This window comes from Anthonomus grandis, chromosome 4, assembly GCF_022605725.1.
Source record: "Anthonomus grandis grandis chromosome 4, icAntGran1.3, whole genome shotgun sequence".
In the NCBI taxonomy this organism is placed as follows: Eukaryota; Metazoa; Arthropoda; class Insecta; order Coleoptera; family Curculionidae; genus Anthonomus; species Anthonomus grandis.
The window spans coordinates 36,205,731-36,231,748 of NC_065549.1; the positions used below are offsets into that span (position 1 = coordinate 36,205,731).

General features: G+C 32.7%; 1 protein-coding gene across 1 annotated transcript in view; it reads right to left on the minus strand.

Annotated features, from left to right (window-relative positions):
• Nucleotides 1–465: 465 nt before the first annotated feature.
• The window catches only part of LOC126735789 (mitogen-activated protein kinase kinase kinase 7), a 120,301-nt gene continuing 94,748 nt past the window's right edge, over nt 466–26,018 (minus strand). Inside the window, exons 7-8 of the mRNA XM_050439895.1 lie at nt 18,155–18,339; nt 466–1,100 (exon numbers count right to left, since the gene is read on the minus strand). Coding sequence (XP_050295852.1) covers nt 864–1,100; nt 18,155–18,339 — 422 coding nt within the window. The 3' untranslated portion in view covers nt 466–863. The remainder of the gene's footprint in view (nt 1,101–18,154; nt 18,340–26,018) is intronic.

Genomic DNA, 26,018 nt, shown 5'->3' on the forward strand with positions numbered 1-26,018 from the left:
ATTTTTCGCTAATTATTGAATCTTTTTTATTAATTTACAATCAAAATGCAAATTCAAGAAAATTTCGTCAATTAACAATATTTTAACTTTGATCACCCTACTACTAGGTGAGACCTTCCGGAAAAAATTTTTAAATAATTTTGGTATTATTGAAATTTGTTTTTATTACATAAATTGTTATTTTAATTGTAACATGTTTTACCATTCGATCCAAACCGATACCGATCTGAACGACCGACTGGTTAAGTTGGTGCTAGGTTAAGTTAGTTTTGTCTATTGCCGCACCAATCCCTACCCCGACCCCACAAGCTAAATGATTTTAAAAGGCAAAATTTTAATTATATATAAACTATTTTTATGCAAACAGTCTTTTTTATTCTTTTTCTTAAAAATAAAATCTATAAATGGACTTACACTTACAATAATACTATATTAAAATATATCGAAAGTCTTCATAAAAACACATTAAAAAAATAATTTTATAATAAAATCTGAGTCTGTTTTGAAGTGCATAGAGAAATTTTCAAACTGCATCCCAGGATGGTAAAACTTCGATACAAACAGCAAAAATAAATAAATGCCCTTCAAAAACATGTTAATGTTAAAATAGTACTTATATTACAGATTAAGAAAATAGGTTAAAGAAAAAACTTTAAACATATTTCACTCTCAGTTGCACATTGCTACATTAGTATTATCTAGAAGACAAATAATAGAAAGTGGACCCTATTAATCCTACCATAACTTAACGGAATCTCAGTATGTTATCTGGTACAAAGATGAGATTTTTTTGTACTGTACATCGCCTCACCCAGTATATACAATCCAATTATGTCACAAGGTTAAAATACATCATTTCGATATTATTGATTCAGTCTGTCATTCCTAGGCACTATAACCCAGCCATCACCAGAGTTCCTAGCCACGGCGGGTTGTTCCATGTTTTCTTCGCGTTGTTGCTGCAAACAGTCCCTAAGCATACGCATCTCTTCTTTTTCTTCTTGAAGTTTGCGTAAGGTACGCTGCCGCCTTTCATCCTCTGCCTCCTGCTGAAGTAGTTCGGACCTTCGCTGAGTAAGATAAACTAGCTCGGTTTGCATCTGCAATTGATAATACTATAACTAAAAATAAATAGCATACGTAAGAAAATGTATTTACTTTAATTCTTCATAGTATAATTTTTATTTTAATTTAAGAAGCGAATTACAAAAACACAACCCGATCTTCAAATGCAATGCTTAAGTCGTCGAATAAAGCATTTCTTCAAGGTTTCATTATGTATATTGTAATCAAATACAACAGAGTTTTTGATTCACGTAGTATATAACGCTACATCACGAGATATTAAAATAATATAAGATTCCTGGCGCACCAATTCTTAATCATATCAATGTTAGTCTGGACAATAGGCTTCAGTATCATTAATACTAAGGCAAATGGAAATCGATACTATAAGGTCACTGATGTACAAATTGAGAAGTTGGATCAGATTAAACCCATGTGGTACATCAGTGGTGAGGATGAACGCCTTAAATATTGAATACACCAGAATAAAAATTGTCTGCTTTGGATTGAGCGCAACATCTACACAGGGGGCAGAGAAAATATTTGGTTGATAAACATGATTGGTATTCAATGTTGCCAGTAATTACACAATTTTAACAGAAAAAAATAAAGTGATATAGTAAATTATTATAATTAGCAAAAACTGAATTGCATTCTTTATTATAAAGCAAAAGAAAGAGTGAAATTCGTTTATTAACCAAAACTATTTTGTACTATATTTACACTAAACACTAATAATAATTAATATTTTTAATTTGAATTCCTTAAATCACCAAATTTCCACACACAGCGGCAACGCTGTAGAATTCGCCCAGAAGCACAACCTTCTTTATCTCTAGCCACGAAGATCATCACATCGGCAACATAGCGAGTCGATCGACGCCGCCATCTTGGAAACCCCATAACCCCATATATTAGTAGGTAATCGCAGCGGTTTCCGTGGGTATTTACCTCGTTTCTTTCTTAAAATTCCGGATTTTTGTGCTTAAATTTAAATTACTAACGTTAAGACTCAATTTTAAAAACCTACTCTAAGTTCTAGTTATATTGTTTAATGTGGATTTTGCGTAGTTATTTAAATAATCGAACTTAAAAGTCGAACAAAATTTACCGGCCGGCTAGCTAAATGACGTTTTAAAAGTGGGTTTGTTATTATTGTGTGTTTCTTGGCTTTCTTGCTTAAAATGGTTTTGTGACTTGTATTTTGAACTTGTGGTAGTTCATTTATTTGGCTAGTCTGTGGATAATAATATATTGCTTTATAGCTTAATATACATGGGGAGAAAAATGGAAAATTGGTGTAGGTATTTGTCTCCCTACTTGTAAACAATATGTGGTAAGTAAGTAGTTTAAGTCAGGGTTAGGAGTTGTAGTAGCCGGTAGTAGGTAAGTTTATATAATATTTGTACATTTTTAACATGCCAAGTCCATGCTGTGTCCCTGGATGCAAATCCAATTACAAAACTTCATTAGATGCCGGCGAGGAAGCTGAATCGGTGTTTGGTTTTCCTAATACTAAGCATTTTTTCCTTTTACTAAGCATTCTGTTTGTGCTAAGCATTTTGCTCCCACTGACATCATTCGGGAGCATATTTATCTTTTATCAAATGGCACAACAACAAAAATACCTACTAAAACTCGATTAGTTCCTTCAGCAGTTCCTCAAATTTTTCCAAATTTACCTGGATATCTTTCAAAAAAGGTTCCTCTCCCTCGAAAGAGTCCGGAAGAAAGAAATAAACAACATGAACATCGTCTTGAACTCAACAATCTTGAATTTGAACAATCAGATCTTATTACAAATTTTCATATGATAATAAATAATTATCTTAAAAAAATTAATATTTGAGAGTTGTGGAATGTAAAAATAGTTGATAATTTAAAAATATGTTTTTACACCTTAAATTTGACTAATACTTGTTTAAATATCGCTAATCAAGTCATAGTAGAGAGCGACATGAAAGTAAAAGTGTTTATAAATAGGAATGAACTGACCCATATTGATCTGAAATGGATTTTACCTTTTGAATTGACATCAAATAGTTGGTCTCAGGTAGAGAATTTGTTGTCTAGATATAAATCTCCTAGCTGTGAACCGTCAGCTCAAGAATCACTTAGCGATATTCTTAAAAAAAGCGTAAATTGCTTAAAGAGAGGCATTATTTTAATTAATAATAATTGTGATTTGGAATCAGCCTCGGAATTAGCCAATTGTTATAATAATGAGGACTCGAATGAGGACGTATCTGAGAAAACTAATAATCTTTGTAACAGGCTTTTACTTTTAATTGATCAAATAAATCTCCTGTCAAAGCATAAACGTTATTCACCATCAACCATTGTGATTTCTTTTATGTTATATACTTCCTCGCCTTGCACTTATGAGATGTTGAGAGACTTTTTCACAGTCCCCACTAAAAGATACTTGCAGTACCTTTCATCCAGTATTGATGTATCACCAAATACTAATAATGCACAAAAATCCGACAATGTTACCACAAATTATTTAAACATTGTATCTGGCTCTTTGACATCCACAGAAAAAGTAGTTAACCTATTAATTGATGAAATATATATTTCCAAAAGATTGGATTATCGAGGGAAGAGTCTAATTGGTGTAGCTGCAAATGATACTTCATTAGCTCAAACTGTATTAGGTTTCATGATATGTTCTTCTTTTGGAAATTTTTCAGAAATTGTAAAACTTTTGCCAGTTAATAAAATTAAAGGAATAGAGATGGTGCCAATTACCAAAAATGTAATTTCTTTAGTACAGAAAAATGGTTTTGAAGTTTTAGATGTGATTACTGATAACCATAAAATTAACCAATCACTTTTTTCTAATATTAATAATAGCAGTTACTTTTTCTCAAATCCAGAATATCCAGACAAAAAGATTTTTACCAGCTTTGACTTCGTACACATATTTAAGAATATATTTAATAATTGGAGAAATCTAAAGAATTTAAATAAAACATTTGTTTTCCCTGATTTTGATGATTTTACTAAAATTAAATATGCTAAATTTTCAGATATTAGACATGTATATGAAAAGGAAAAAAACTGGTAATAAAAAAAGCATTTAAACTTTCATATAAAACTGTCTTTCCCAATGTTCTAGAAGTCCAAAAAATTTACCTTGCAGATAATATGTGCCATAGTTCAACTATTTCAGCTTTAATACAGTTTGGTTTTAAAGACACTGCAGACTTTTTAGAAATTATTAGGCACTGGTGGGACATAGTAAATAACACTAGTGTGTCAAAAGCCACCATTAAAAGAAATAAATATTGTAAGCCGATTACAGGAACAAATGATGAGTCAGTTCTGTTTTTAAAGAAAATGATTTCCTGGCTAGATTCATGGAAAAAATTGAAAATAACAATGGCCATCTTACAATTGATACCCATTCTGCCATGCGTCATAGTATCACAGTGTTTCTTGAAATAATTGATTATTCTTTTGACAATTTTTCTATTTCTTATATATTGCCAGGAAAATTTACAACCGAGAAATTGGAAAAATGTTTTGGTAAATACAGACTGTTAGGTGGATGCAATTACAACATTAGTTTTGATGACATTGTTAATGCTGAAAAAAAGATTAGGCTTAAACACATATTTAGGAAAGTTTCTGGAAGTCAGTTTTCCCTTTTAGATATTAAGAACAAAGTTGACAGTTCTATTAAAGATTCTGATTTTGACTGGACCCAAATGAGCCCCCAAAATACTGATTGTGACAAATTTTTACCCCTACTTGTTGATAATAAGTATTTAATTGAGTATGAGATTGATGAATCAGCTGAGATATATATTGCAGGGTATGCTGCACATAAGATTTCTCAACAAGTCATATGCAATATTTGTATCTCACTGATGGTTGAAAGTAAGGGTAATTTAACTGATAATGACTATTTTAACTATCTGCAGCGTGGAGGTTTGAGTATTCCAACAGAAATCAATAAAGGAATTTTATTTCATATGTGTGCTATTTTTGAAAAAAATCATTAATAATGTTTCTAATGAAAATGATTTTCTTCGGATGGATAATCAAAAATCTATATTAATTGATTTGACTTTAAAAAGCATTAAACATAATGAAATCTTTAAAGATTTTTTTATCCAATGTGTTTGCGGTAGGGAATATAGAACCCTTTTGATAATGGCATGCTCTATATTTTCTAATATCTTACTAAACGATTATGCTAAAAAGAAAAATAACGAATTTGCTGCAGAAAAAAACGCAGAAAAGACAAAAAATGAAAACAAAAAAAGAAAATTAGATATTTTTCATTTAAATTTAATTTTTCAGCAAAACTCTCTTTTTGCTGAAAAATTATAAAAAGTCTAAAGTGGGTCACATAATATATTGGGAAAAAGGAAATTCAAATCGTTCCTTTCACAGGTGTCCATGGTGTGATCCTTCTAGGTTATAATATTATAAAAGACGACATATTTAAAAAATTATTAAAATTCTTTGGGAATTTTAGATGATACGAGCATTATATCGATGAAATAACGACGGGCGCGGACTATAAATAGGTTCCTGGCAAACGACATATGCTGCGCTCTAAATTTTTGGTTACTTGATATCGATCGGACGCTAGCTTCACACATATGAAAAAATATTTAGAAAAAAAAACACAAAGTAGTAACATCGCATTGTAAACATAGAGGTATTCTACGTTGCCAAGTTTTCGTTTCGTTTAACTTTTTTTTCATCAACTTTTTTGTTACGAATCTTTTTTTTGTTCTGAAAAACTTGTTGATTACTCTCAAAGTATATATTATTAGTCAGCAAATGAACGAAACTTTTAAAGAGTAAATTTTTTACCTGTTACAAAATAGAACACATTAAAAAAAATACAGTGGATTAAGAAAAATATATATTAGATAAAAAATTGAGAAATCGATTTTTCATCATTGTCTGAGAGATGGTGAACTCCTCCTCGCCTATGGTTTGCAGCTAGGCTATTTCTAGGCATTCAATGTTCTAAGATAAAGGCACTTTTATATCTACAACTCGCAACATCAACTTAATTAACGTCGATCGTTAAGGTAATGATCATACCAGGGAAATAAACCAAACTATAATGATAAATTGTTGATTTAACTTTTCTAGAAAAATTTAAAACCTTAAGGCATTGACCAACTAGGTGAAATGCCTCAGTGCAATTCTTATATGCGGTATCTTCCAAACTTTGATAGTTGACAGCGGCCATATTGTTGAAGCAACATAATATTCGGTCGCGACTTGGACCTGCACTCCTACCAAAACCAACTGACCCAGGAGCTGAAGGAAAACCATCATAGATAACGATATATTTGTCACGTTATTAAAAAAAAGTAATTAATAATAAAAAAAATGAAAATACTTAAAAAAATTAAGGTTACCAGGTGTTTGTTGGTAGGTAAGTTGCCCCAGTGGTGACAAATTTATGCCCCAGCCCAGAGGGAGGATAGGGTGGGTAAAGAGCGCCACTGGCTCACAGCGGAATGAGCCAGAGTATCCTGGATAGTCCCAGTACTCATTCACCAACAATAACACAATTTAATAATAATAAAAAAGAGTTAACCTTAGTTCACTGACATTGGTAGAGTCAAACACACACTTAATACAATTTATTGAAAAAAAAAAAACTAAAGACTAGTTGCTACAGTTACCACAGTTGGCTGCAGGGTCTTACAGCAGCTTGTAGGTGCGGTTGGGCGTTGGATAAAACGAAGCAAACAAAACATTGACAAAAAAAGAACAAGGAGAGGAAGTACCAAAAAAAAGTAATCAGAAAAGAACAAAGTGTCCGTACCTATTGGTTACAGAGTTTTTTTCTCTAGTAGTCTGCACTAATGTTTGGCAGCAGTGACTTTAGTGGAACCTTCTCAAGGGACTCCTGACACATTCTGTGAGGGATGACAATAACAATAAAAAAAATTGCAGCTGGTACAAAAAAAAAGGATGATAAAAGCCTAATAAATCTCGCAAGACGGTTATCCACAGAGCTATAAAGGTACATAAAAAGCATAATAAAAGCCGTGTGGAAATGTGGTGAGCCGTGAGCCCCCAAAATCCCTAAAATCGGGTTACGAAAATGTCGAGGCACTCAACCACTGGTAACCAGAAGAAAAGTTAGTGCTTTGCGGTCGAAGAAATGCCAATATCAAACACTGTCAAGGATGCCTGTCATGTCTGTCTTACACACAGAAATGTCAAAATAAAGCGGCATTTACAATGACTCGAGATAAACTGATGCTAAATCAACGGAATATAACACTGCGACAAATGAAACAGAATACAAAGTAAATTAAGTTACAGTCAACCAGCACCTATACTAAGAAATATAAATTAACGAAATAATGAAGTTAAATGACCCAATACATAATATCTATTATGAAGAATTAAAATAATTAACAACCAAAACAATTAAATCAAAATTGACACGTGACATATTTGCTGAATGGGCCCTGGAGCAATTGGAAAAATCATCTTTGGCCATTCCAAATAAGCGCCACATAGCGAAGCTGATTTCAAAGTACAAGTCTAGGATCAATTTGATTTTTCTGTCTAAGAACAGAACAGCAAATTGCAATAAGCAATGTTTTACCTTATGTCTTTCCTATTGTTTTAATGATTATCAGTAGAATGAAAGTCACATTTGAATTCGTATCCTTTCGTGAAGTGCAGTTATCTGATACTTTGGTACATAAAACAACGCTAGCTAGTTTAAGTGGGTCCGTGGCACTAGTGCAACCCAGAGTGTTTCGGCACCTGGGATTATTTTGTAGAGTGTGTAATTGGCCATTACATCAGTACGTTGTTTTGTTGAGTGTTTGCAAGCACTATTAACATGATTCTAATGTTGAACATCAGGTTTTATTCTACCTGGACTGGAAAACAACTCTTTAACAAGGTCTACTGGTATCTATAATGTGAAGAATGTGAGTCTTATTGATAGTTTTCCTATAAATTACAGGTCCCTGTAAGTTACAGGTGCTATAAATCTGAAATGGTCTTGTGTAACCCTATTTTACATTTATTTCACATTCACAATAACTAGGGCAAAACATTTGCTCACAGATACTTTTACTTTCACTTTATTGTATCATCTCATATGAATGATCTCGAATCTTGACGTAAGCAATCCATCTATCATCCTGTTTTCTTACAGTAAACATACACCACAAATTAAATTAAATAGATTTATGGTTTTGCTACTGTTTAAAAGTTTACTACTGTAATACACCCTGACACGATGTTGTACATTTATTAAAATCAAATGGAAATAAATGGAAGTAATATAATAAGAATCAGGAATTTAGGCCCTGGCACAGAATAACAATAAACATAAAAAACAGAATATACTTAAAAAGAGTGGTAAAAAATAATAAATATAGTGTTGCATCATTATATATAAGTTCCAGTAAACAAACAATTTTTTTTAATGATTTCACACGATGACGTCAGTGCCGGTCGTATTTCGAATTCCTCTTCAAAGCAATTGATTATTTTAATATCAGTTTAGAATTTTATTCGATGATTGAATGCGCATATTTCTCGTTTATTGTTCCTTCGCCCGTGATTATTTTTTTACTTAATTGCACGTATGTTTAGACCTAGTTTTCGATGGTCGGCTATTTCATTAAAGCATACATTAATTAAAAGAGGAAATATCTTTTTACAACCTACTTTTTTCTTGGATATAAACAGAGTTTTCTTAAACAAACAACATCATCTGAAATAAGTATATCTCTCGGTATATCAAGGACTGGACATGAGATTACTCATACATCTGGTATATAAAGCAAACTTCCGGTTAGTCGTCACCAGCAGCATTTTCCGGTTGTAAAATTCTTATTTAAATTGTAATATTAGATTCATACTATTACTAATAATTTGCGATTAGCGCTATAACTCTTCTTATATTCTTGTACAATATCAACGAGAAACTTTGTTGCTTACAATAAGATTTATAATCATAAAAATTATTTTTTTGGCACGAGCAAAAATTTGCCTAATTGAATGCACCACATATCACGGTACCATACAAATGTTGATACTACACAAATTCAAATTCTTCCAAAATTTAAAGAAATCATTCATTCCGCCTACAAGATGTTGGTATAAGATTTTAGGAAGTCTACAGCATCAGGGTTTAATTTTCTGGAGACATATGTTTCGCCCTAATAGACCTACAGTTATTGACATTGAAAAATAGACAATTCCAGAAGAAACCAGGAGATCTAGCTTGACCTTAACCCGGACAAGAGAGTTGCCAAAATTATTGTTGGTCTTAAAAGAAGTGCTAATATTAATAGATACCACGACAAAACTTTGTATGTTGTCACTTTCGTTCTTTCAGTGTGTATTAAATTGAAAAATAATTTATATGTGTGGCAGCGTAGCCCGAAGCACGGTTGTTTGTCTTAAGCAGTTCAAAGTAAATAAGATCAGTTTTTAGTGCTTTTAATTTAATTTTTTTGTCGTCTATCAGTAATTGGCAAGAGCATTATCCATCAGTGCTGTTATCGTGACGAAAGAAATACTTATAAAGTAAATTGCTTTGACAACCTTTATAAACAATGGAATTGGACTTTAAACCGAGGTCGTATTTCATGGTATTCTATTGTAACGACTGAGTTGTACTTCCGCAGCGTTGTCAATATGACCTTAAAATCGTGTAAAATGTGCAAGGCCAACATTGGAAAGAAAATGAAACTGCAGTGTGGCCACTGCAAAGGTTATTTTCATATTCAGTGCGGAAACGTTACCGAAGTAGATGCTCGGGTGATGCAAGCAAAGAAATCTCCGTGGTGCTGTACAGAATGTAAACAAGATGAGGATGCGTCAGTAAATAATATTACTAGGAGATCGCTGCTTTTTGTGCAACCCAGTACGTCTAATGAAGATCCGGAGCTTAAGATGCTCCTTAGAAGCCTTCAGGATGAAATTAAGGAAGTTCGTAGACTTTTTAAACGACAAGTACGAAGAAGAAAAGACCCGCTCAAAAGTTTTGACGGACATGTTAAATGAAGTTGTACGAGAGAATGCTGTCCTAAAACAAGAGGTAGAATGTTTGAAATCATCTCAAGCCTCCCAGGAATTAAACAAAATTAGGAATAATATATGCATAACAGGGCTAATTAAGGGGGAAGAGGAGAAAAACCAGACGGCTTCAAAAGCAATCAGGCTTTTTCAATCTTTAAATGTTGATGCTTCTGAGGCTAACATAGAATATATATAACATGTTTCACTAAAAAATGGCGATTTTAAGATTATACTTACTCTACCCACTGAGCTGAAAAGGGCGGTTCTGGAAGCGCGCTCTAAAAAGGGAAAATGACAATGAAGAATTCTGGGCTGAGAGACTCATTGGATCAAATTTTCTTAGATGAAGATATGACCAAAGGCATATACGAACATTTTAAAAAAGCCACGAATTCCAAAGGTTACAAATTTGTATGGCACAAAAATGAACAGATCTTAGCTAGGAAGGATGATGGTGAGCCAGTAATTGCAATAAAAAGTATGGGGTTCTTAGAAAGTTTGCTGGCTTAGTTGGTTTGTTTTTTACTATTTTTTTTTTTTGGTTACTTTAGGTTTATTAAGGTATGATTTATTTGTTTTTTTTTTCTAACTTTTTATGGCATCTAATCTCAAAGTGGGTCAACTATTACCGGCAATTGCAAAACTACGAGCCCTAACAACTATATATTGGGACAAACTAAAATACACATGTAATTTAATTTTTAATATACTTCTATTTTTTAAACTTTTTTTTTAATGTAATATTGTTTAAACAGTTAATTAATAACAAAATCGATTCATTAGGAACGCAAAAACACAAAATATCTATTCTAACACACCAAATTATTCAAAAAATGGTAATATTAGGTGGCAACTAAATAATGGGACAGTATCAAGTCACGAGTTAAAAATGATACCAGATAAGACAAGTTGGCTGCAAAAACAATTAATAAACAATGTTGCCAGGGGCGACAGACACATTTGTTTATTTTGAAATTGCTTCGCTGTCAGTTTGGGTAACTCAAATACTTCTTTATTAATTAAAATGGTGCGTGGTATCTCGACAAATTCAAAAATTCGCGAGTTGGTGGTTAAAAGTTATTCCCGAAACAAAAGAATACGTGAAGTGGCGGATGAACTAAATATTCCTAAAAGTACTGTGTTTATTATTATAAAGCATTATGAGAAAACTGAAGAAATTTTACATAAGAAAAGGACTAGCCCAGGTCGCCCAAAATTAGTTTCTGATAGGGATAAAAGAATGCTTGTTAAATTATGCAAAAAAGATGGAAGAAATATGGTACGGCAGAATGGAATCATGAAACTCGGCATAATTTGTCAAGAAAATGTTGTCGCAAGTGGATTCATAAATGCGGATTGAAGTTTTACAAGGTTATTGCAGATCTTACATTAAACAACAAACTTTTTTAATACATTTTTTCTTATAGGCAAAAGAAAAACCGCTTTTAACAGCAAAACAAAAGAAAGCCAGGCTGATATGGGCAAAATCTAAATTGTCCTGGTCAATAGAAGATTGGTCCCGCGTAATTTTTAGCGATGAATCAAAATTCGACGTATGTGTTGGTGATTACCGAAAACGTGTGATTCGCACAAAAGATGAGGCTTTCCATAAGGACTGTTTAAAACGCACCGTAAAGTTTCCTAAAGGAATAATGATTTGGTGTTGCACGACACTTGGAGGATTAGGGTGTTTTGAGTTTATAGAGGGCACCGTAAATGCTGCAAAATATCAACAAATTCTACAAAATAGCCTACTTCTAAGTATCGCGAAATTAACAGTTAATGAAAATTACATATTTCAGCAGGATGGGGCTGCATGTCATACGGCCAAAACTACAAAAAAGTGGTTTGGGGACCACCACATAAACTGCCTTTCTTGGCCTTCTAACAGCCTAGACCTTAATGTCATTGAAACAGTATGGCATAAAATGAAACAGACATTAAGGAACAACCCTCAAACAACATTGCCAGAACTTAAGGCCAAAATAGAGCAGAATTGGAATGAATTTACCCCCGAACAGTGTAAGGTCTTAGTCCAATCAATGCCCAAAAGAATTCAAGCAGTTATACAATCTAAGGGCGACGTTACTCCATTTTAAAAATTGAAGTTCGCGTTTGTCCCATTATTTAGTTGCCACCCAATATTAGCATTTTTTAAATAATTTGGTGTGTTAGAATAGATATTTTATGTTTTTGCGTTCCTAATGAATCGATTTTGTTATTAATTAACTGTTTAAACAATATTACATTAAAAAAAGCAAGTTTAGAAAATAGAAGTATATTAAAAATTAAATTACATGTGTATTTTAGTTTGTCCCAATATATAGTTGTTAGGGCTTGTATACAAAACATGCTATTCAGCGGAAAAAAAAAACATATTTTAACACACTTTCTACAAAAAAAAATCATGATTTTTGGAAAAATGCTAATAAACTACATCTCACTAAATCAAAGAATACCGATTTTCCTTGTAATTTTAGTAATCCAGAAGCTTGTGTTAACCAAATTAACAATAATATATTACAACAAATCATTAAATCTGTTATCTCCTACATCCCACAGGATAAGATGCATATATCATCCACGTACCTTTTATAATAAAACCAGACAATTGGAAAATTAGCTATTAATCATTTTTCGTTCTAAGTAGTCCATTAAATCCTGTTTTAAAACAATAGACAGCAAGGATCGAAGATAATCTTCTTCTTCTTCCTCAATTATAATGGACTCGCGTCTTATTTCGACGGCCGCCCAATTTTGTTGTTTATTATGGACCTACAGTTTAATGTGGGTTCCGAACCACAAGTGCTTTTGTTTTTATAAGACAAACACAAACAACCATGCCCATGCCAGGATTTGAACCTGAGACCACACGATCACATCGTGAACACTTTGCCCACGGTGCTACCGAGGTCGGCCGAATATAATCTACGACAATGCATTTTATGCACTCATTCGGAGGTATACTTAATAATTGTAGGTCTCTAGGGCGAAACACATATCACTGGAAAGTTAAACTTAGTAAAACTTGCTGTAGATTTTGGGATTTTGTTTAATGCTTTTCATGAAATATTTAAGTTGCGACTAAATGTTTTATCTCTCTTGTGCAAGGAAGTTATGCATTATTGCAATAATTGCTTTATTAAGAAAGAACGTTCCTAACAGTGCAGCGGTGGGATAGTCTACGCTCTATTCAAAGAGACTTATGTTTTGCTTTTGTTTAGGCACTAATTAGGGTTAATCATAGTTAGTAGGATTAAAAATAGCTCCCAGACGATTGTCGAAGTTGCAAGTACCTCGAGTAGGGTCTCTATGGTACACGAAACACAGAACGCACAGGAAAGGATTTAGCTCCTTAATCCTTCTGAATCTTCGCTAAATTAACTTTTAGAAAAACACAGCATAGCTAGGGTATCCATGAGACCCGCTTGCATTCAATTGACGAATTGGCAGAGATAAACAAATAGGATAATAAGACTAGCGGGACAAGATAAGACCTGGTACAACAGTTTGGAGAATCGCATGCATTTTTGGGCAACTTGAAAAAGTATACTATACGGAATTCAAGGCTTTCCAGACCATCAGGATTATCCACTGCCTTGAAAAATCTTATCCGTAGGTTAAAGAAACCCGAAGAGTCAATGCAAAGTTATAGACAAAAGGCCTGTGTCTATGATAATTGAAGGAATACCAGACAGCACAATTCAATCAGAAGCACAAGTTGGTAGATATGCTACTCCAGAAGCTCCAAAGGCAAAGGTTTTAACCGTACACAATTTGGACATATGTTGAAGGATTGTCCGACACCTCGAATGGAGTGTTCGATGTGCAAGAAATTAGGTCATAAGGCGGAAACTTGCTACAAGAATGAAAAATAAACCATCACAAACACATAATGCTACGATATGCCATACAGAGCCCCGACCGGAAACTAATGGATATATTGTGAATTGTAGCATAAATGGACACAATATTTAGGGATTAATCGACTGCGGATGTGGTGTTATACGCCAAGGTGCGTGCTGCCAAAACCATTAAAATCACTTGGGAACAAACTGATGTATAACTTAACGGAGAATCCTTAACGAAAGCCGTGGAAACGTCCCAGGTCAAACTAACAGTAGACTTATATGAAGCTGAGGTTTCCATTTTTTTAGTAAACCTAGAAATAATGCTTTTGTTAATTAGCAGACCTGTGTTTGATAAATCAGAGACTGCCACTTTCATGCGAAATGGGACTGTACATTGTACAACTGTTGAACTTAGAAATTGCTCAGTTTCTTGAAGTAGACGATTTACCTCTAAAAAAATATGTTTAACGGCAAAGGAAAATGTGGAAATACTACCGAACCATGTTGGTGTCATTTGTTGAGGCTCCAGTGACTATTCCAGAGATATCTTTGGAGTGCCGCAAGTGCTTCCATTACTCAACCTGTCTCCTAAGCTCCCTGTACTCAACCTGGTACGAAATCCTGTAGTTGTGAAGCAAGGTCAGATGGGGGCACGTGGTCTTCTAAGTATTCAAGACAACATGGGGGATAAAAAAGTACGTGCAACGTTACATTTTATCTTGTCTGAAATGAGCTTATATTAAAGTACCAGCTGGCAAAAAGGAAAGATTCCTTAATTCAAATGAAAATGTTCCAGTACCAATGGATACTATGCACATCGACTATCTTGGACTTTTTGTGAAAAGCACAAAAGGGAATGTCATACCTGATTGTGAAGCACTTTCACCAAGTTTGTGTGGGTCAAAGCAGTAAATAGTACGAAAACCTACTATGGTGATTACCTTTTTTGGCAAAATGTTTTTGCGGATTTTATGCGTTAAGGGAACTAGCTTTACTAGTGAGGCATTTAATAGGTTTACCAAGGACCTATCCATACGAGTCCTGTATAACACAATGGCTACCCCAAGGCGAAAATGGCCGGGCAAGTGGAAAACATTTCAATAGAGTCATAAAAATGAACGAAAATAGGACCATTCGTTGGGTTCTGTCGTGTTCAATTCTGCAGCCAATGGTACTACGGAAAAAAGTCAATACCAATTACTTCTTGGTTACATGCCTAGAAGGACGAATGAGTTGTTCGTAAGTGTCGCTGTAGCTCAGGATGATGTGGACAATAGCATCACTAAAACCAGAAACGATACTGGGTGAACGACAAGCATAAGAAAAAAAAGACCGTCGAGAATATAATGTAGGTGATTTACTTTTGTAACGAAAAACAAATTTGGTAAACGAGGGTAAAAGCCAGAAGCTAGTGCCAAAATGTAATGGTCCCTACATAGTAAAGGAAGTCCTAAATCTCGACAGATACGTTGTTTAAGATTTGCTGGGTTTAACGCGAGCACGTAAGAAATATGTAGGCGTCAGCAGTGCTGATAAAATGAAATCGTCTATGGCTGCTTATGAAAGGGATAGCAAAACATAATCTGAAGATAGCTTATGCATGATTTGTTTAAAGTGCATTTATTATTATTTCTTTTTGCATACTATATCTAAGAAAAAAAAGTTGATAAAAAAGATGTGTGCGCCGTATCCAAGCTAATATAAGTAGGTTAATTGATTGCTTTAATTCACAGATGAACTTTTCCGGGACGGAAAATTGGTAGCACTATAACCGACCAATATTCAGCCCGACAAAAAAAGGAATAATCTCGGCCTGGGTTTTTATCACCGAAAGTTCAAACCTGTTTCACTATTCGTTTCGTTAAGAGCCCTTTATTGAACTTTGAGAAAAATGGACTTAAAGAGTAGAGGTCTCTAAAAAATTTATCGATGTCAAATCAAGAAGAGCTATCTGCTGATCTATCCTACTTCGAAAAATTTTTAAAAGTATTCCTAGGTCAAGACAGGAAACGAATGTTCGCGAGAGGAATGGCTGAACGTTTTACACATTCCAAGTTTATACTATACTTTTTCTACGCTGATCGTGATTTACCTATTCGACCCTAGATACCTTATTTTTAATTTCGTGTTTCACAATACGACTGTTAGATGGCACCAGCATATAAATGTAAAACGGGACACACATAACTGTTTAAGTGGTTGACCTTTTCAGATCCAATGTCGAATTAAGAAGATGTCATTTCAGATTTCAAAGTCAAGACAGTGAACGAATGTTCGCCAGAGGAACAGCTCTACGAGTAAGAACTCGGAATTCCACACGTGTTTTCGACTACATTTTTTTACGACGGCGACGGTTTACGTTTTTGACTCCAGATACCCTAATTCATGTTTTACAATACGACTGTTAGGTGAGCCCAACATATAAATGTAAAAACGAGAAACATATTGGCTTAAATGGTGTACCTTTTTAAATTCAGTCACCTTAACACAAATATCAAATCATAAATTTTAGATGGCGCCACAGGTACTCATTCCGAAACAAGTAAAGGAATGCATATTGTCTCACTGAATACGGAATGGAAGAATTTAACTTAACAAAAACTATATCTGAATGCTTATATTTTGTAATGTAAATAAAGATTTTTTAATTATAAAACTTGAACTAAAAATATTGTTTGTATGAGTACCATAATATAAAATTTACTATATCCTCCCGAATGAAACACTTTGCACTAATGAGTGGATAGAAATTACAATTGGGTATATAATTATCCAACATCTGCTGCCCAGCGGGTACTATACCTCAAGATAGGATTATCGGAACTCATTAATTCAGGAAGCGCTTTAAGACGAAAATACCAGATCGACAAGATGGAAGTCTGAATCTCCCAGAGCCTTGATATTTAGAGAATGAAAATATGAAACAAAATGATCAAGGGTACAGGATATAGAATCTGTGGACCTAAAAAAGCTATAAGAATTGGCTGTCACTGAAACGGGTGCATGTATTTTAACTGGGTAATGTGGAGAATAGGGTTATAAGAATCTCCAACAACAGCAAAGCATCCAAAAAAGTGTTGAAGTACCCGATTACCACTATCAGATATAGCCAATGAGGGTAAGTTTAGTTTAAATAAACCAGTATTCAGCAATGTGATCCTCATCACGGGTTACAAGGGTAGTAAAAAATCAAATATACTTAACCAAATATACTTAATATTCGTTAACCAAGGAGCAAAATCAATACAACAATCGAAGAGGTTTAAATGAAATACCAATAAGTTGCAGAATTATAGAAGTTAAATCATAGAAGGAAAACCTAGAAAAATTCACTTATAAAAGATGATCTAAAATAAAGGAAGGAAACACCAAAACATTTTCAATGCCAAAAATGCGTCAGATCTTAGATCTCCAACTCTTCAATGAGGTAGACATGAAAAACCCACTAGCGTCCTATAAAGAAAGATAGGGATACAATAGTAAAAGCTAAGTCTCTCTCTGCTATGGAGAGAGAGAGACTGGGTGGTGCGTCGCCGAGCGGAACATAGGAAATCCCATGTAAATTTTAAGGGGGTCAATTATTGGTATATCGTCTGCACTTTTTTGTTGTCTTAAAAAAACATTGAGTTTAAATGAATATTAAATATAAAATGTATAAAAGAAGTTGTTAATCGTATTTATCAGAAAGTGTGTGATTAATATACTTAATGGTATCTAGTTTTGAAAAGCGTCTTTGGATTTTAAATAAGTTTCAGAGAATTGGAAAAGTTTCAGAGATTTCAAACGAACTTTATAGTCTGTGACACCTATCAGTTCCCTTTTAATTTACTTTTTAAGATCTTTACATTACTATATAATCTTTATTAACAGGGTATTATGGAGCAACCATTGGCCAATATGACACGTTCATATGAACATGTATAAAGGACAAATAACCTTTAAGTCTGCAAATGGAATGACATAAAATATTTATAAACTAACTATATCTTTAAAAAATAACCGTTGTAAAATGATGAACAATTATTAATAGATTGATTTCTTGTGAATTCTGTTCACAAGTCTTATGTGAATCGATCAAGGCAATGAGTATTTTAATAAAGGTGATCTTTTTGGATCTGGGAAGGCGTCCAATACTATAACATTTTCGAAAATTGAAAAAGTAATTGAATGATTATCACATTTTTTTCAATTATTACCTTTAAATATTCCTTAGCTAACTTTTTATGTTCCTCATAAACATCCATGGATTTTGGATCATTGGTGTCTGGAGTAGCTGGCCTCAGTTCTGGATCTAGCGTACTAAGCAAAATGTCATCGTTTAAGTCTTGGGTGTTATGTAAAATCTCTGATGTGCTACCTATTGTCACTGTGTTTTGTGAACCTAAAAGATACAGAAAACTATTATGAACTTTTTAAAGAAATGAAATTATATACATTTAGTATTTATAAAGATAGAGTAAATAATACATATAAGTATACAATTATGTCAATTTGGTAACGATATATTAAAATAATCTCAAGTTTAGGACGAAGACTTAATTTAAATTCAAAACTTTGAAAAATTCATTACTATGCTTGGGGTCAAAACATGCATTCTCCGGATATTCAAATTATGCACATCAGTGCCGTAAACTGTTTTACTAGTGAGATATATGGGACATTGGTTCTTAATAATGCTGTAAAAAAAGCAAGCGGAATGCATAATGCAGAATGCATCTTCAATACATTGACAACCAGTTTAGTTCCTTTCTTCTAACATAGTTTATGAGAAACATGTCGCCGCCTAATGCCATATATAAACTTTCTGCACTTTACATATGTTGAATCTAAATCGAGTCCATACAGAGTGTCGGCAAAAGCAACAGTGTCGGCACTTACACAATTCAATTTTTCTTTTTTTTTTACGTATTGTCTATGTGGAATAAACGACTTTAGTGCAGAGTAAGATTCATTAATGCAAGAGGTCATGCTAACGGAATTTAGGCTTAATATCTAACATCACCAACACTGAAACTCAGTTCACTTGATATATTATAATATACCCTTTCATTACAAAATAACATAGCCACGGGCTTCAATTGTAAAAAAAAATTCTGAGATGTCAGACAAAGTGATTCTAGATCTGAATTTATTCTAAAATTTGCCTTAGCAACATCATCCGATCTAAATGAATATATTATTTGCGTATCATCGACATATAAATGCTGATTGCATTCCTGAAGAGAATTAATAAAATTCAGTATAGAGTGTAAAAAGGAGAGGTCCATAAACAGTTCACCGCGGCACACCTAACTCTACAGACATGACTTCTGATAATTTATTCTCAATTGCTATCTTTTGTGATCCATTACGCCCTGGTAACTAAATCCAAAACCAGTATAAGATAAAATACCTAAAAATAGATCATAATCTAATAAATCAAAAGCTCGTGTAGCCCAATAGCTCTCTCGTACCTTGCCCTTGACTAAAAACCATGTTATTTCACCAGTAATATGACTTAAGGCAGTCGCACATCTATGACTACGAAATTGTAATTATTTTTCAAGTAAAATACGAGTATTCATTTTTAAAGCAAGTTTTTAAAATCATTACTTTTTGCAGGATTCTGGACGTATGGCGTAAAACCGAAATTGATCGAAGTTGCCTATAGTTTTCGGGCTGGACCTTTGGAAGAGAAGAAAAAAAGGATTTATTATTAAATGAGTCAGATTAATCCTGCTCTAGAACATATTATACTCAAAGTAAGAAAGGGAGCAAAAATTCCTTTATGTAGTTTTTATTGACCTTCTAATAATGCTAATTTAATTCTAAATTAATGCTGTTTTATTACATGTTGTGAGACCGTGACTTTGTGTTTTTCTTTATTTATCGTCAATTCCGAGTGTTGATGAAGTGATCTGGGGGATTTCAACGTAAGTCTTTTTAATTTAAATAATCCGTTGGCAAAACTTTTTGAAAATTATAATCTCGAACAAATAATCAATGAGCCAACACGAAATTCTGCAACATCTGCTACTTTGATTGATGCTATTTTTGTAAGTAATATAGATTTTGGGATTAATATAGATTAAGTAATATAGATTTTGGGCGAATTTAGTGTCCTCATGGCTAATGAAATTTCTGTATATCCCTAGTATATTCTCTATTTTCGTCTCAATGGGTATAGTAATGCATATTAACTTTCCTACCAGAATAACTAGAAATAGTTCTAGTACCATCGACTATGTCATCTTTTGCTCCTGAATTCGTAGATTGTACGGTTTTTAATTCCGGATTTTCTGATCATAAAGCTGCATTAACTAAATTTTCCATAAATTCTAAAGGCAAAAACGCGTTACGTAAATTAGGCCGTGTTTTTGGCAAAATTAATTTCTTACAATTCAAGAACTTATGCCAAACGGCTGATTGGGATTTTCTTTCTGACGATATAGATAGTGAATTTTCTAGTTTTATAAAGTCTTTATCAAGTATTGCAGATATATCGTTTCCTCTTAGACCTATCAAAATTAAACATCATAAGCCATGGACCACTAAAGGCTTACGTGTTTCTGCAAAAAACATGCGCTCATTATCACACCTGAAAAAAATTACAGACAGCGTATTTTTTCATACCTATGTCAAGCTTTATAGAAAAATGTACCATAAGACTATAAAAGCTGCAAAAGATATTTGTTATAATAAAAGGATGATCGAATCAAGTAATGTTGCCAAAGAAACATGGTCTATTGCAAATGAATTAAGAAATAAGACTTCTTCATCCCTACTTCACCTGAATACCTTAATCACTACTTTGTTAATGTAGCTAAAAATCTAATGGCTACCATAATACCTTCTCACGATCCTCGTTCATATCTCCCAAATGAAAATTTACACAGCTTCTTTTTTACCCCCATTGTATCAACAGAGCTTCAAACTACAATAAATGAAATAAAAAACAAATCATCATCTGGTACAGATGAGCTCACTCTCAAAATATTTTCCAATCTGCCAAATTGCACCTTAATCCATCTAACAAACTTAATTAACAAGTCATTCCAAAATAGAATCTTTCATACCTGCCTTAAGACTGCAATAATTATTCCTTTGCATAAGGGAAGAAATAAACAACAAGCTTCAAACTATCGTACTCCTTCCCACTTTATCAAAGATCATTGAACGATTGGTTAAAAAAAGGCTCTTATCGTTTCTGTTTAAATATAAAATTCTTACTCCTCACCAATTTGGATTCTTGAGTAACAAGTGCACAAATGATGCTATGTTTTCTCTCTTTAATAGTGTTTACACCAGTATAAATAATAATCATTCAACAGCAATAATTTTTTGTGATTTCTCCAAGGCTTTTGATTGTGTAAACCATAACATCTTAATTGATTAATTGAATCACTATGGGTTCAGAGGAACGCCCCTTGAGTGGTTTAAATCGTATCTCAGTTACAGAAATCAGCTTGTAAAGATTGATACGACGAAGTCTTCTTGCAAACCAATAGAATGTGGGGTACCTCAAGGTTCAGTCCTGGGCCCTATTTTGTTTCTGATCTTTATAAATGACATGGCCAATCTTAACATCAGTAGCAAAATCTGTCTTTTTGCTGACGATACTAGCTTTACATGGAGCAATCCGGATGCTAGGGCACTACATGCTACTATTTCTAATGACTTAATTACCATTAAATCGTAGTGCGATTCTAATCTTCTGTGCCTAAATGTCTCAAAAACTAAAGTCTTATCATATAAAACTACTATTCAACCCTTTGTACTTAACAACACCAGTTTGGACGTCGTTAAATCTGTGAAGTTCTTGGGACTTAATGTTGACTACTCCCTAAAATGGGACTTGCATATTGATGCCATATATAAAAAATTAAGTTCAGCATGTTTTGCTTTAAGATCAGTTTCCAGGGAATTAAGTTTTCAAACATCAAGAACAGTTTATTATGCCCTTTTTGAGTCACATCTACGTTACGCCCTTCCTTTCTGGGGCACATGCGGTGTGACTCAATTTGAGCGCATCTTTAAACTCCAAAAGAGAGCAGTTCGGTATCTGCTTAGACTTAATAGCAGAGCTCACTGTCAAGAAATCTTTAAAAAATATAAGATACTTACTCTTCCCTCTTTATTCATATTGGAATCTATTTGCTTAGTACGCAAACATAAGTCAGAAATGCCAAGTAGGCCGTCTCACAATTATTCACTTCGCAACGCAGTGCATGATCTTTATCTGCAAACCCCTCGGTCCGAGTAAAAAGCTCTATTCTATATAAAGATGCATAATCATTTGGCTTTGTAAATTAAATCAATTACTTCTTTTCCTCGATTTCATAATGCTTTGAAGGCATACTTTCTGGAAAAAGCCTTGTACGCAGTGGAGGATTTTTTTCTAGGATAACTTTTTGGGTATCACACACACACTGGCTTTTTTTATATCTTAAAATAGAGAATATATTAGTTTTTTTTTAGTAAATAAATTGCACTTTCATTCTGTATTTAATTAATTTACTGTTATTGACTATTGTGTTTATTTTTATTGACATTTTATACATCATGATATATATTGACCAGGTACATTGTTTTTGTACAGTTTTGCATGTATTTATTTTGTTTGTATATTTATTTTTATTTTTTTATTTTGTGTGTTTTGTTTTGTTTTTTTTTTATTAGCTTTGTCTACAAAATTTTATAATTTTTTGACAATAGGGCATATGATTGATTGATTGATTGAATGAGGATCACTAAATGAAAAAAGTCAAAGTCTTCTAGGCTATTTTTATTAATTAAGTGCGTTTATTTATGTGACTTAGTTTTTTTCTTCTTAAGGGTTTATTTATCAACCGATTTAAAAAATAATCATATCAAATTATTGGGAAAAAGAAACCGCATTTCGAAAGTGGTTGTTCCCAATAATGTGTTATTTAAAAAAATAATGTAAATTCCAAAATTAATGATTAGGACATTTTAAATAGGCGTGTAAAAGATTTAAGTCATAAAATTAAATGAAAACTATTTTTCCGTGATTACTTGATTAAAAATGAAAACTTTCAACGCATAAATTTTAAAATAGGCACCCTATTTTAAAATTTAAAAAAAATATTTTTTTTATGAGTATAAAACAAAAAGTAGAAAATAGAGTACCATTGTTTTCACAATATTATTTTCTATCTAAATACGTAATAATATATAAAGTGTCCCATTTAAAATAAGAAAGTTAGTGTTACTTTCTGTTAAACCGGAAGTGATGGAAAACAATAGAATATGTCAAAAGATACTCTTATAACCATTCTATCGATATAGCAATTTTATTTGTTTATCTTGAAATGTAACAAAGTTATTTAGTGTTCCCTATTTTCTGTGTCACCCGGTATATTATAGAACATATTAACAGCGATGATTATTTTGCTCTATATTTGTAGAAAGTATCCTACGGAAAAAATATTTTACAAGAATTTAATATAACTATCGTAACGTCGAGAGATATTGCTACTGGTGATACTAGTTCTCAAAATATTTTTTTGTTAATTAAATTAATTTAATTATATTATAAGCAATCCAAGATTGTATTGTTATTTATACTTAGTATTCTCGTTCCCATTGTAATTCAATATATTGTACGTTATACAAATAAAGAGTGTTTCAAAAAATTGAGAATATTTGGGATATATTTAAATCAACTTCCAAACTCTCTGAGTAATTTATATCAACTTGCAACAATTGTTGTTTAAATATGGACCAGTTAAAAGAAGGGCAGACTAGGAATTTTAATACTTTTTTTTATCTTTTTGTTTCTTTATTGCACTTTAAATATTTTTTATGAATAATTGTCAGTTACAGTTTTCATAATTCTAGTTTAACAAAAACATGTAACTTTAGTAAGATTAAACAAAGCACTAAAAATTTTTATTGGTGCGTTAATTTTACTGCACATTATATTATGAAGAATCCAAGAATACAATAAATAATACTTTTTTAAAGTACTTTCATCTATGAATTACCAATCATTACGCTACCATCTTGTTATAAATAAATGGAATATTTAACAACAGAATCTTTTTTTTAAATAATAACCAAATTTATCAGATTATATAAAAAGCTCCTCTAATTATTACAAACTAAAAAACCGAAGGAGTTATCTTGAAATGCATTATACGTTTCTTACTTAGCGAATCACGTAGTAAAATTAACAATATCGTGCCGCCAGACATCACCACATCACAAACTTAAGTGTATACTATGAGTCACCCAAAAAATAACAAGATCAAACATAATTTATTTTTATAAATCATATGGATTTTTTATGACCTTTCAACAAGAACCATTATATAATTAAGGATAAGGATAATAACTAAGCATATTTTAATATCTTTAGTCATGAGAATTTCACGAATATATATACTACTCTACTACTTATAACAATTAAATAATGATTTCCCTAAAATGTATAATACTTTTAAATACTCACTACTATTAGTCCTATGTTCACTAAAAAAAATCCAGCTTTTACGACTCCCATGTGAAGCAAAAACTCCTGCCATCGGACTATCCCACATTATCACTCACCAGAAATGGAACAACTCGGTGGAAATTAAATTCTAACAGTTTTTCATAACTTTGATAAATGAAGACACACGACAAATTTCAATGAAAACCGCGGGCTTAAAGATATACGACTTACGAGTAATCCATCAAAATCGGGAGAAAACTATATTATGACTAATAAAAATGTTGCACGCAGCCATACGCGGATCTCGTCTGTTTAACATGGGATTTCTGCAGGCTCAACAATTCCCGTGAGATTTATTTTTAGAATATTTCGGGAGTTCCTCTAAAGATTGCCGAGAGTAAACCAATAATAAATACTTTACTTGATGAAAAAATTATAAAATGTCATAAGCAATTTTTTTATATCATCGGATTAGTTTATTTTTATTTTAAAAAGGGTATTTTTTTAAACCTATCTTTAATTGTAAATTACATGCTTTACAAGAAGGCAGGATTAAAGTTACGCTTCCTTATTGAACCTAGGTATATCTAATAGACTTAGAAATAATTCCTTGGTTCATATTATAAAAATAATAAAAAAATAAAAACATGGATAGATACATTTTTAGACGGTCTTATGACCAATATCTTCTTCTTCTTCTTCTTCTTAGTCGCTAACAGGGGCGTACCACCGTATCTGCCCTATGAATTATATGGGGCCCCCGGACCAAAGGGACACCCAACGTGCGTAAGCCCAAATGAATAAAAACTTTCTAAATTTTTTTTTATTTCAGAAATGACACAAGTCAAAAAAAGGAAATTTCTTGTTTTTTTTTCGCGTAAAGCGTGCGTTCAAGACAATAGTGTTTGTTTATGATTCTTCTTAAGCACATTCTTCATCAGATGTCCATCGGGAAATAGAAGAAACCCAAATCGAAGATTCTGAAATATCTGGAGATTGCCAGATAGCTTTATCAGATAGAGGAAATTTTGGTAACAGTAAAACTGAATGCGAACGAAAAGAATTTTTAAATTTTTAAATTGGATCCATTTAAACCACAAGTACCGTTTCCAAAAGATTCAGGAAGTAACCGAATTTTTTGGCCTATTAGTCTTCATATTTCAATTAGGCGGGCAAGTTCCAAGACCATGGTTATGTCATTGTAATATTTTAAGCAAACCGTATTACCACTGCTGTTGATTATTAGCAGATCGTCAAAGCAAATCGTACCTCTGCATGGGTTAACGCTGTTTCCGTTTGTAGCAATTTTACGCAAACTATACTTGACCGTGAAAAGTCACAGCAGGATATTAATGCATCCCTCTTATAATAATTGGTTACAAGGAAACACCATCGAAACTATATTGCAAAGTGAAATCAATTGTAAAATTACATTTTTTAGAATGTATACCTTAAAGAGGCCATGATTCACATTCTGAAAATTTTATGGCAGCTTTACGTTTGCTCTCTAATTATGATGCAACTTTAAGAACTTCTAAAACTGAAAGGCAAAGGAAATTATTTAAGCCCTACGATTTGCTTGGTACCATACTTAGAAACACAATTATCTCACTAATTAAAAAAAC